The sequence below is a fragment of the Hemitrygon akajei genome, chromosome 5, assembly GCF_048418815.1.
Source record: "Hemitrygon akajei chromosome 5, sHemAka1.3, whole genome shotgun sequence".
Lineage (NCBI taxonomy): Eukaryota > Metazoa > Chordata > Chondrichthyes > Myliobatiformes > Dasyatidae > Hemitrygon > Hemitrygon akajei.
This window is the reverse complement of record NC_133128.1, coordinates 40,251,644-40,262,477: the sequence shown is the minus strand read 5'-3', so window position 1 is coordinate 40,262,477 and position 10,834 is coordinate 40,251,644. Positions and strand designations below refer to the sequence as shown.

The following is a 10,834-nucleotide window of genomic DNA, read 5'->3' as shown; positions in this document are numbered from 1 at the left end:
AGTCGTGGAACAGGATGGCTCTTCAGACACGGTAGAAAAATGGTTAAGCCATGTCCGGGACCAACTGAGTACAATCCTTCCCTGAATTCTTACATCAAACTCAAAATACATATTTAAGTAGATATGAACTAATAAAGAAATATATATTTTTCAGAAGTAATGCCAATACTTGGTACAATACTTCCACAATGGAGAAAGATCTTGTAATTACTCAGATGGAAAAAGCAGATGCTATTGCAGTCTGTAAACAATCCATCGACTTCTTGATGGGACACCTACAAATAATTATGAAACACTTCAAAGGCCTTGTTCTTTATAGATCCAGATGACCTCTTGCATTTTTCAAACTTGATTCCAACAAATAACTATTTTCTGTATTTTAGACACATCATTACCGACAAATTCAATGTAACTGAGAATGTGTAAAAAAAAGCATCTGTAAACACCTGAAATAAATCTACAAACTGTATAATATTCAACTTAAGATATTCCTAAGCCACAATTACAACTCATCAGTAAAAGTATTCACTAATGCAGATGTAAATAAGGAGAGATATACAAGCATCTTTCAGAAACAAAGAGAATACCGCCAGGAAACATGAGTAGCACCACATTTAGATAGCTGACATGACGCTTCTCCTGCTAGCTTTTCTTCCAGCACCTTTCTCCTGCACTTCTTTGGGTGAGTCCATAGTAAAAGATGTTAATGATCCTTATTTTTGGTTAACCTTCTGCGTTTTAGTACTGCAAGAATGGTGGGCGTAATGCGTGTGTATCGCTTTTTATCCCAGGCAAACAACAGCTTCTGTGGGAGAGACTCCTGGCACTCACTGGCTCCAGGGAGTCTGGCACAATCCTGCTGTGAAACTGCTGTCCAATTCTTCCCTGTCGGTTTAAAAACAAGATTGCTGGGTGACCTAGGATATGGAATAACTCTGATCAATGTGAACAATGTCAGTTAAACAGTGTCTGGTATACTTGCGTAAAGACAAGAGGAACGATAATTTGGAAAAGTAACGAGACTTGAAATTAGTCTCCTGGAACTGACTGCACACCGATTTAACTCTAAAAGTATCTGTAGTGATAGTGGATCAACTGATCCTGGTCTTCCAAAGTTTTCAAGTCCAGGAAGATCCCAGCAGAATGAAAAATCTTAATGTAACACTTCCAATTCTGAACAGAAGGGCGACGGACACAGGAAACAATAAGAGACCCAGCATAATATCTCTCAATCAGAAAATGCTGGAATCTATAATTAAGGAAGTGGTAGCAAACCACTTAAAGCTGTCATCATACAACCGGAGTATCAATTATGCAAATTAAGTTGACAAATTTATGAGTTATTTGAAAATGTGTAAGTAGAAGAAATCAAGGAGAAACAGTGCACAAACCACTGCATTATCGTGCCACACTGCTGTGCATGGACAGTGATGGGACATGCTTCATTTCCTTTCTAAAGATGGGATCACACCGGGAGTATCGCTCAGAGATTTGACCGTCTTTAGTTAAGGAGCACAGTACATGCACTGGGGGTGGTTCATGGAGGATTGATTTTGGGGTTGATGTGGTTGCCTTCTGAGAGAAGGTTCGGAAGTTACTTATTAGACATTACAAGGAATGAGAGGCTGAAACTCTAAGGAGTCTTGAATGGAGAGTTTCTGAACAGACATTCCCCTTGTGGAGGAATTCAGAACCAGGAGTCACTATTTTTGAATCATGTTTTGACCACTTAAGATGGACAAGATGAATTTATTATTTCAGGAGGCTGTATTCTTCACCCCAGAGATCTGCAGGGGCTAACTTTAAACAAAGTCAACGCTGAGATAAATAGATTTGTGGGAGTTTGTGAGAGTCGAGGGTTGTACGAAGCAGGCAGGAAAGTGGAGTTGAGGCCAAGATCAGATCAGCTATGACCTTATAAAATGGTGTGGCAAACAGTCCACTCCACCTAGTTCCCAGGTTCTCGTACTACTGATTCTGCAATATCTGATCAAACTGGTCCTCTAAGAGCTCAAATTTTCACGATGTTGACATGCCCGAAACCACAGTTGTGTGGTTACTTCTTAACTGTTTTCAGAAGTTGAACAGCCACTCTGTTATAGAAAAACCACAACCATTCAATCCAAACGGGAATGCGTTAACCTGACACGTTTTCTGATTCAATATATTTGCACACAAGTGGCTACAGAATAGGGCATATGTTCTTTTTAAAACATACTTTACCCCCCCCACTTTTGCTTTCCACAGGAATCATTCCCTTGGTGATTCCCTTGTCCATTTGACCCTCCCACTAATCTCCCTGCCGGCACCTAGCCTAAGTGCTCCACTTGCCCATTCATCTCCTCCTCACCTCTATTGTGTTCGGTTCTCCTGACGCAGCCAACTCTGCATTGGCGAGACTCACTGTAAATTGGGGACCGCTTTGTCAAGCACCTCAGCTTCATCTGCCAAAAGCTGAATCTCCCGATGGCCAAACATTTTAATTCCCATTCCACCATATTGAGTCCATGGCCTCCACTTGTGCCAAGATGAGGCCACCCTCAGGATGGAGGAACAACACCTTATATTCTGTTTTGGGTAGCCTTCAACATGAAGGCATGAATATTGATTTCTCCTTCTAGTTAAAACCCCAACTTCTTCCCTTCCCCACTTTGGCTTATTACCCCCCTTCCCTTGCTCCTGTGGTTCACTCTCCTCTGAATCAGATTCATTTTTCTCCAACCCACCTGGCTTCACCTATTGCCTTCTACTTATCTTTCTTCCCCTCCCCCCATCTTTTTATTCTGGCACTTTCTCTCTTCCTTCTCAGTCCCGATGAAGCATCTTAGCTCAAAACGTCGACTGTTTATTCATTTCCATAGATGCTGCCTGACCTGCTGAGTTCCCCAGTCATTTTGTGTGTGTTACTCTGGATTTCCAGCATCTGCAGACTTCCTTGCACTTATTTTTTTAAATGTCATCTGGAAATCCATATTCATAGGTGTGGGTTTCATTGTCAACACCAATATTTATTATCTATTACGGCTATTGACCTTTGTTCATTAGTGTGCCACTTCAGAGGGCTAGTAATGGGAAACCACCGAGTCTTGAGTTGCTTATGTGGCAGATCAGATAAGAATGGCAGATTTCATTCTTTACGAAATATTGATGGACTAGATGTGTTGTGGAAATGGTCGCTTACTCACCATTCCTGATCCTACGTTTTCATTTCAGATTTATTTGATTGAAATTAAATTCCAGATGATGCCCTGTGGTATAAATGTGTCTCAGAAAACATCCAATGACTAGGTATTTTCTTTAGTACATATTAGAGCATGTAGGACTCTCCAGCCAGTAGAGATATCTGAAGCAGATGGATACAGTATCTGGTATAGTGCCATGAAATAGGAATAATTAATGACCTTATAGTGAAAGCACCAACAGTCAGCAGTGATTGAACTGTACATTCAGTTTGAGGGAAAGAACCATGGGTCCAAGACTAATATTTTAAACTAGAATTAAATGTAAGGGCATGTAAGCACAGCTAACTAAAGTGAATTGGTAAATTAATGGATTGGCCACCGCCAGAAGCACTGGCAGGTAGTTAAAGGAATTTTTCAGATTACAGAAAATAGATATGAGAAAGAAAAATTTCAAGTGAAGGATGTGTCACTCAAAATTAATTGAAGTAAAATAACTGCACAAAAATAGGTGGCTTGGTAGGGGATTATTTTAAAAAAGCAAATAATTTCTGAAAGGGAAATTCGATGTACATGATAAAACTAACCAGAAATATAAACACAGAGAACAAGGGTAATTAAAATGAAATTCGCATTGGTACCATTGAAAATGCACGGAGAATTAACATGAGATGGCATTTAAAGAATGATGCATAATACCCATTTAATTCATTCTAGAGGAAATAATAAACACCTTGGAAATCATCACAAACTTTGAATTTAAGGGCAGGGAGAAACTTGGGAAAAATTACAAAGGCTCTTAATAGATTATATCCGTACGTAAAAGAAGTGCAGATGAGATAGCAGATACATGGATCTTAATTTTTCAAATTCCCAGTACTGAAGAAAGATCAATAAGATTGGAAGATAGCAAATTATTATATAATTCTATAATGATAATAAACTCCATTATTCAAAATAGGAAGACAGAAAGTTGGATAGTCCTGCCCAAGTTAGGTTAGCTTAATATCTGTCAGAGGGAAAATTAAGAAGAATGTGGCCTAAGAGTGCTTAAGAAGAGTGTGGTAACACATGCTTCAAAGACTATCATCCAGTAGCCCTTATATCCACTGAGGAATTGCTTTGAGAGGCTGGTGATGGAACATTTCAACTCCTGCATGAGAACTGATCTTAGGTCTACTAATAATTAACTTACTTTGAACTTAAAAAATTAAAAAGCCATTATTAAACTTGTTACAGTGGGGCAATTACAAAAATTCATGATAATCAGAAAAAGTCAAGATGGTTATGTGAAAGTTTGTTTGATTTGTCAAGTTGAATTATTGAATTCTTTGATGCAGTAAGACTTTATGTGGATGTACCAGGACACTCAGGTCTCTCTGCAAAGATTCAAGTAATTGAGAAAGCTAACAGAGTGTTATTGTTCAATACAAAAGGTGGAGACATTATGATCTTGTTATATGGAATACTGTGTAGGTCTCCTTCTTTAAGGAAGGAAACAAGTAAGTAGAAGACTGTTCACACAAGACTAACATATGGGCTAAGCAGGTTGCCTTGTAAAGGAAGATTAGACAAACTGTCTTCTAACCGATGCCATTCTGAATAGTAAGAGGGGCCTTGATTGGAACTTGTAAGATCCTGAGTAATCTTGACAAGGTGGACAAGAAGAGCATGCTTCCTCTTGTGGGAGAATGAAGAACCGGGAGTTATTTGTGCAAAACTGCAGGGTTCCTATCAAAAACAAACATGAAGCATTTTTGAGGGTCATCTATCCTTGGAACTCTCGTGTGTAAAAGGCTTTCAATATTTTTCAATGTACGGGTGATAGATTGTTAGGCTGGATATGGACCATTTCTACAGATAGAGAAAGAAACGGAGTTGTTTTATTAAATACCAGAGCAAGATTAAAAGGCTGAGTAGCCCCTTCCCCTGTTGATCGTGCATGTGCTGGTTTGGATTTCAGGTTGTTTGTCGCAAGAACTGTGTCTCTAGTGTGTCGCAAGTACCAGAGAGAGATGAGGAAGGCATGGCAGCCTGCTGAAGGTCATAAAGATGTACAGTATAGAGCATGCCCTTTGGCCCACAATGTCTATGCTGACCATCATGTCTATCCTTCTTGCCCGCATTCATTCCATATCCCTCAATGCTTTGCTCATTCAAGTACTGGCCTGGAATGAGTTACAGCTCATTCCAAATGCCCATTACTCTTTGTGAGAAAGCCCTCTGATCCCTTTTAATACTCCTCCCTCTCATCTTGACCTTTGTCCTCTAGTTTCTGATACCCCTATTATGGGAACTAGATAATTAACCACCCTTTATAACAGACACAGCCTATCCAGTGTCTCTTCATATTTCAAGATCTTTGATCTAGACTCGAGCTCTCCAATCAAGGTTATTTCAGTCCAGTTTATGAGTGTTGCGTGGACGAGAACATTGTACACTCCTTGGCTTTATCTTAGCAAAAAATAACTTTCTTTGGGGAAGTTGCCTGCTTATCACATCCATGTTAAAAATATCCTGGCGTATTAGCTGCGATGTTCACTAAGAACAGAACTGTCATTTACAATGATTGGACATGCAACAAATGTTAAGATCTGCCCGAATGCAATTTTTTTCCCCAAAATTCCACCCATTGTCTAGCCAGCACACTGGGCACTTGGAAATTATCCAAGCTCAGCTCAGAACAGCAGTGATCCATTTATAACCCAGATGGCTTTGTGATGGGAGTCAATGCACTCCAAAGTGAAAGTAACTGTTCTGCAGAAGTCCAATGAACTTTAATTTCAATGTTAACAAGTAAAGAATTAGAGTGGCATCAGTTTGGAGGATGACAAGAATGCAACACTTACTCTCAGCAGCTACAGGGCTCATCTGCAGTGTAAGATGAAGGGTTCGGGAACAAAACCATTTGCAGGCTTTGGCTGGCAGCTCTAGTACAATATACTTCGAGTCATCAGCAACACACACTGGCTGAAAGAACAAGGATCAAAGTATCACAAGAGGCAGCTGAAAGAAATGCAAGAGCATGCGGTATACAGCAGTGGATCCATGGCTGACCGTATGCAAAGCCTTAGTTCTCAGGGTCCAACCTTGCAAACGCTTGATAAATGTCATTCTCCTTGGCTTTCTCCCAAATCTTTCCCTAAGACTGATAAAATAACCTATCCTTTAAGTTTTCACTCTAATGTTAAGGGGAAAAAAGTGCATATAAAGATTTGATCATTCAACTTCATGACTAATATTCAATGTTCCCACATAATTTCTGACAAAACTCCTGGAATATTGATGAGAACCAGAAGCTTCCTTGTGATCAATGTTCGCCCTAATTTTTTTTTTAACAGCTGTGCAGACCAACTATTCCTCCGAGCAGGAAATTTTTACATGGCCTGAAAACCAGCGGCACTTTAAGTGCTGGCATTAACATTATATAAAAGCTGATTTAAGCTGCATAGCAACAAAGGCTATATGCACGGCAGCATTTCAGTTACTGTGCAGCTGTACACCTTAGAAAGCAGTGTTTGTGATAACCAATTTGGTCAAGATATTGAACTGAACTGCAACTCACCACCAGCCCCCACTGCCCGCCGACAAACAGTACCCAATACCAGAAATACACTCTATTTACAGACGAACATCTGTCAGTGGGGTAGACACTGGAATGTCTTATTTAGGTTATTGTCAATGGACGATTATACTTCATTCACTTGCTTTAGGCAGCACACAAAAATATCCATAATTCTTCCACAATGTTCATAAACCGCCCCTTTATAATGTTTATTATGATTTACCAGAGCTTTGAAAATATTATAAACATAAAATTTAAACCTGACACACACTACATGGTCAGTTATTAACATGTTACAGGCTCCAAAACAGGCATTGAACTAGCACTCTACACACGATTTTAAAGCAGCAACATTTCAAGATCACAAGGACTTGCGAGATGCGGGTATCCAGAATCCTCCGGACACTCTGGTTCTGCAGGAAGGATACCAGAATCCTTGCATGAGGCAGAAACATTTTGTTATCTCTTACAATCTACCCAGCACTGAATAACATTTACTAACCTTGTTTTTAGACCATCTGCCTTTTCTGATGATGATGCTGAAGTTCCTCTGTTTGGAAGGAAGCCAATCCTTTTCATCATCCAGAAAGAAGACCAGGAAAACACTGTATAGTTTCATTTCCTTCAGAGCTTCTTTCCTCAATGAATTTTGAAACTCCAGTTCAATAATTTCTTTCCAGCTCACTGATTAATCATACAGCCACAAAGACATTGTAAATTACAGAGAAAGATTAAAAATGAAATAATTTGATAGTTAATGTGGAACATTGTTCATTTCTGTGTGATCTAGGGCTTAATCTATCTAAAAAGATTCACCTTTTTATTATTGTTTACATTGTAATTTTATACAAATACAACTATAACCTCCATTAAGGACCCCCATCACCCAGGGCATGCCCTCTTCTCATTGTTACCGTCAGGAAGAAGGCGCACACTCAGTGATTCAGGAACAACTTCCTCTCCTCTGTCATCCGGTTCCTAAATGGACATTGAACCCGTGAACACTACCTCACTTTTTTAATATACTGTACATTATTTAGTTTTGCTCTATTTTAAATCTATTAAATATATATATATATATGCACACACACACTGTAATCTATTTTTTAAATATATTTATATATAATTTTTTCTTGCGCTGCAAGATGCCCTTTAGTTGAAGTTTTACAACTAAGTTTAGAGCTTTGTATTTTTCTTTGTGAAAGATCTGTACAGAAGGCAGTATCATTGCTCAAGAATTCCTCTTCAGGGAACAGCAAACCTCTTTGCAAGATTTGAACGACAGAGGTGGTAGCTAAAAGAAGTCTCAGGCAGCATCATAGATCACAGAATGTGATCACAAAATGCCACAAAATGTACTGCCTCTTTACATGTGATCTTCCAAAGTGCCACACTTCACATTTGTCCAGGTTGAACTCCACTTGGCTCTTCTCCGCTTACATCTGTAACTGAACTACCTCTCACTATATCCTTTACCAGTCTTCTGTGCTATCCACACCACCACCGATCTTCTTATCATATTCCACCTTACTAATCCATCCATCTATGTTTTCATGCAGGTCATTTGTACAAATATATTTAAAAGACAGTGGAGGTCCCAGGACGGATCTCTGCGGAACACCGCTTGTCACAGACCTCCAGCCACAATTAAGTCCCATAGATCACCATCCCCTGTCTCCTATGGGCAAGTCAATTCAGAATCTGAACAGCCAATTCACCATGGACCCCATCTTCGGGATGAGCCTCCCATGAGGAACCTTGTTAAATGCCTCACTACATGACATCCACAGCTCTACATGGTTTGTCAGTCCATGTTAATTCTAAGTCACAAAGTACTGCTCTGGTACCTTCAGTCTGGGACAAATAAAGTGTTGCTCAAATTGGGGGTTTGTGTTCTAAATGGAAAGTAAATACTGGAACTTTCAGCTACTGTTTTTGTACTTGTCCTAAACTTCAGGCATACTTGAGTGATATTTTGGGTGAAATGGAAAAGATTCTGAAGATGGAACTTGAACTGGACCCAATGTCTTTTCTCTTAGGCTTATCCAGCAGTCGTATTATTAATGCACATCAGAAAAAACTTTTTAACATCCTGACTTTTTGTGCGAGGAACATTTTACTTTGTTGGATATCTGATAAGGCCTCTGGACTTTTTGGTTGGTGTAAATTAATCATGGAATACATTCCTTTGGGCTTTTTACCATGTATGGTACACTCAAAAACAAATACTGTAGTTTTTATAATGCAACCTTTTCTGCAGTATGTAGATGTAAACCTGTCTGCTATATTAATAAGGGCTTTTGTATAGGATGTTGTGGTGGTGTCTATATTGTGATGGTGTGTTCATATAGCTGATATCTGTGAGGGGAAGAAATGTAAGTGTATCTGGAAATCGAAAGTTTTGTTATGCTGAGCAAAAAAAGTTAAATGTATTAAAAAAAAGTTGCTCAAATTGATATCACGCCTCTATATGTAAGGTGTTTATACGTTCTTCCCATGACCGCGTGGGTTTCCTCCGGGTGTTCCGGGTTCCTCCCACAGTCCAAAGATGTACTAGTTGGTAGGTCAATTGGTCTTTGTAAATTGTCCAATGATCAGGCTAGGGTTAAATCAGGGGTTGCTGGCCACTGCTGCTCAAAAGACCAAAAGGGCATATCTCAATAAATATGTTTTTTTTTCTCACAGATAAGTTAATTTTCATACGTAGTTACTTTGCCTGATAAGACGGCAGAAACAGATTCAGTAGTAACTTTCAAAGGATTACCAGTTAAAATGCCAGTGTGTGGGGTGAATTGATACTTCGTTAAATGAGGTACCACTATTAATCTATTTAAAATTATAAACAAGGCCAGTGCTTAGAGGGCCGAACTCAAGCACGTGGTAAGATTCCAAACATGTATTTGCATTTAAGAGCTCGCCTTTTTGATCTCCCTAGTACAAAATGAACAGGTCTTTCGTGTCTCTTTCCAGGATAGCCATGTTAAAGTTTAAATTGATGTCTGAAATTATTTTAAATAGATTTCCCCTATTATTTCTGCTTAAGATTATGTATGTTTTATTGGCTAAGTTGTATTTCGTTTTAACCGACATTCCCGATGGATCGGGTTGTTTACCTTGCTGTTCCTCACACAGCATCACTTCTCATTTCACACACTCTCACTTTACAATGGCAACAAAGCAGAAAGTAGCCTACCTTGTATTAAAGGCAGTGTTATTATTTTATGTAGCAGATTAAGATTCAAACGCGGGTTGAGACTCTGCAATGGCGCTCCTTTCTCGGCTTCACACCGGCTGCAGGCGGACTGGGGCATTCTTGCCTGCAAAACTGTTCTAAGCATTTCCCACTCCCAGGGACCCAGACAATCCTGAGATCTCACTTGAGTCACGAGATCCAACCCATCTTCAAGCTTCTTTGCAAACTCTCTATCTTTGCTGTTTTCTCCTTCCTTTCCAAGTGAGTACCTGCAGAAGGTGTCGATAGACATATCACCCTTTCTGAGGAGATCGCGGACCCGTTCCGGATCCGCCTGCCTCTGGCAAACGACTTTGCCGTTCAGCGAGTCGAATGCCCTTCTGTTCCACCCTGCACCTTCCAGCCTCGGACTGCTGGGTTTTGCTCGACCAACATGAACCCACAGAGCTAGGAACACGAAGCTCAATGCTAAACGCCTCCAGTGCAACATCTCGTCCCAGTTCTCCTTTCTCCTCCTTCACGTTTGCTACCACCCCCTTGTCTCCCAGCCCACTATTTTACCCGCGTCCTAGTTCATCACCTGAGCTCTAAACCTCCTGCTTCTCGGATTATCCTAATTTCCAGTTTGCAGCAAACCCACCTACATCGACTTCCCACCAACCATCTAGAGTCGGCCCTCCTTATACGCGAATTCAACCAATCGCGAAAACCCGGAAGTCCTCTTCCAGCACTCGTTGTTCAAGCATGTACAGAGTTCTTGTCATTCCCTAAACAATGCAGTATAACAACCATTTTACATAGGATTTACATTGTATTAGGTATTATAAGTGATCTACAGATGATTTAAAGTATACAAGAGGATATGCACGGGTTATCGTGGATCGGGATTGAAAAAAA

At 39.9% G+C, this 10,834-nt stretch overlaps 1 protein-coding gene across 1 annotated transcript; it reads right to left on the bottom strand.

The window, feature by feature from the left end:
* Positions 1–209: 209 nt before the first annotated feature.
* On the bottom strand, positions 210–10,431 carry LOC140727296 (uncharacterized). Its single transcript, XM_073044557.1, has 4 exons — positions 9,938–10,431; positions 7,247–7,428; positions 6,029–6,149; positions 210–885 (listed from the first exon to the last, which is right to left on the bottom strand). The coding sequence occupies exons 1-4, from the start codon at positions 10,425–10,427 to the stop codon at positions 704–706; spliced, it is 975 nt and encodes a 324-aa protein (XP_072900658.1). The 5' UTR covers positions 10,428–10,431; the 3' UTR covers positions 210–703.
* Between the last annotated feature and the right edge of the window lie 403 nt (positions 10,432–10,834).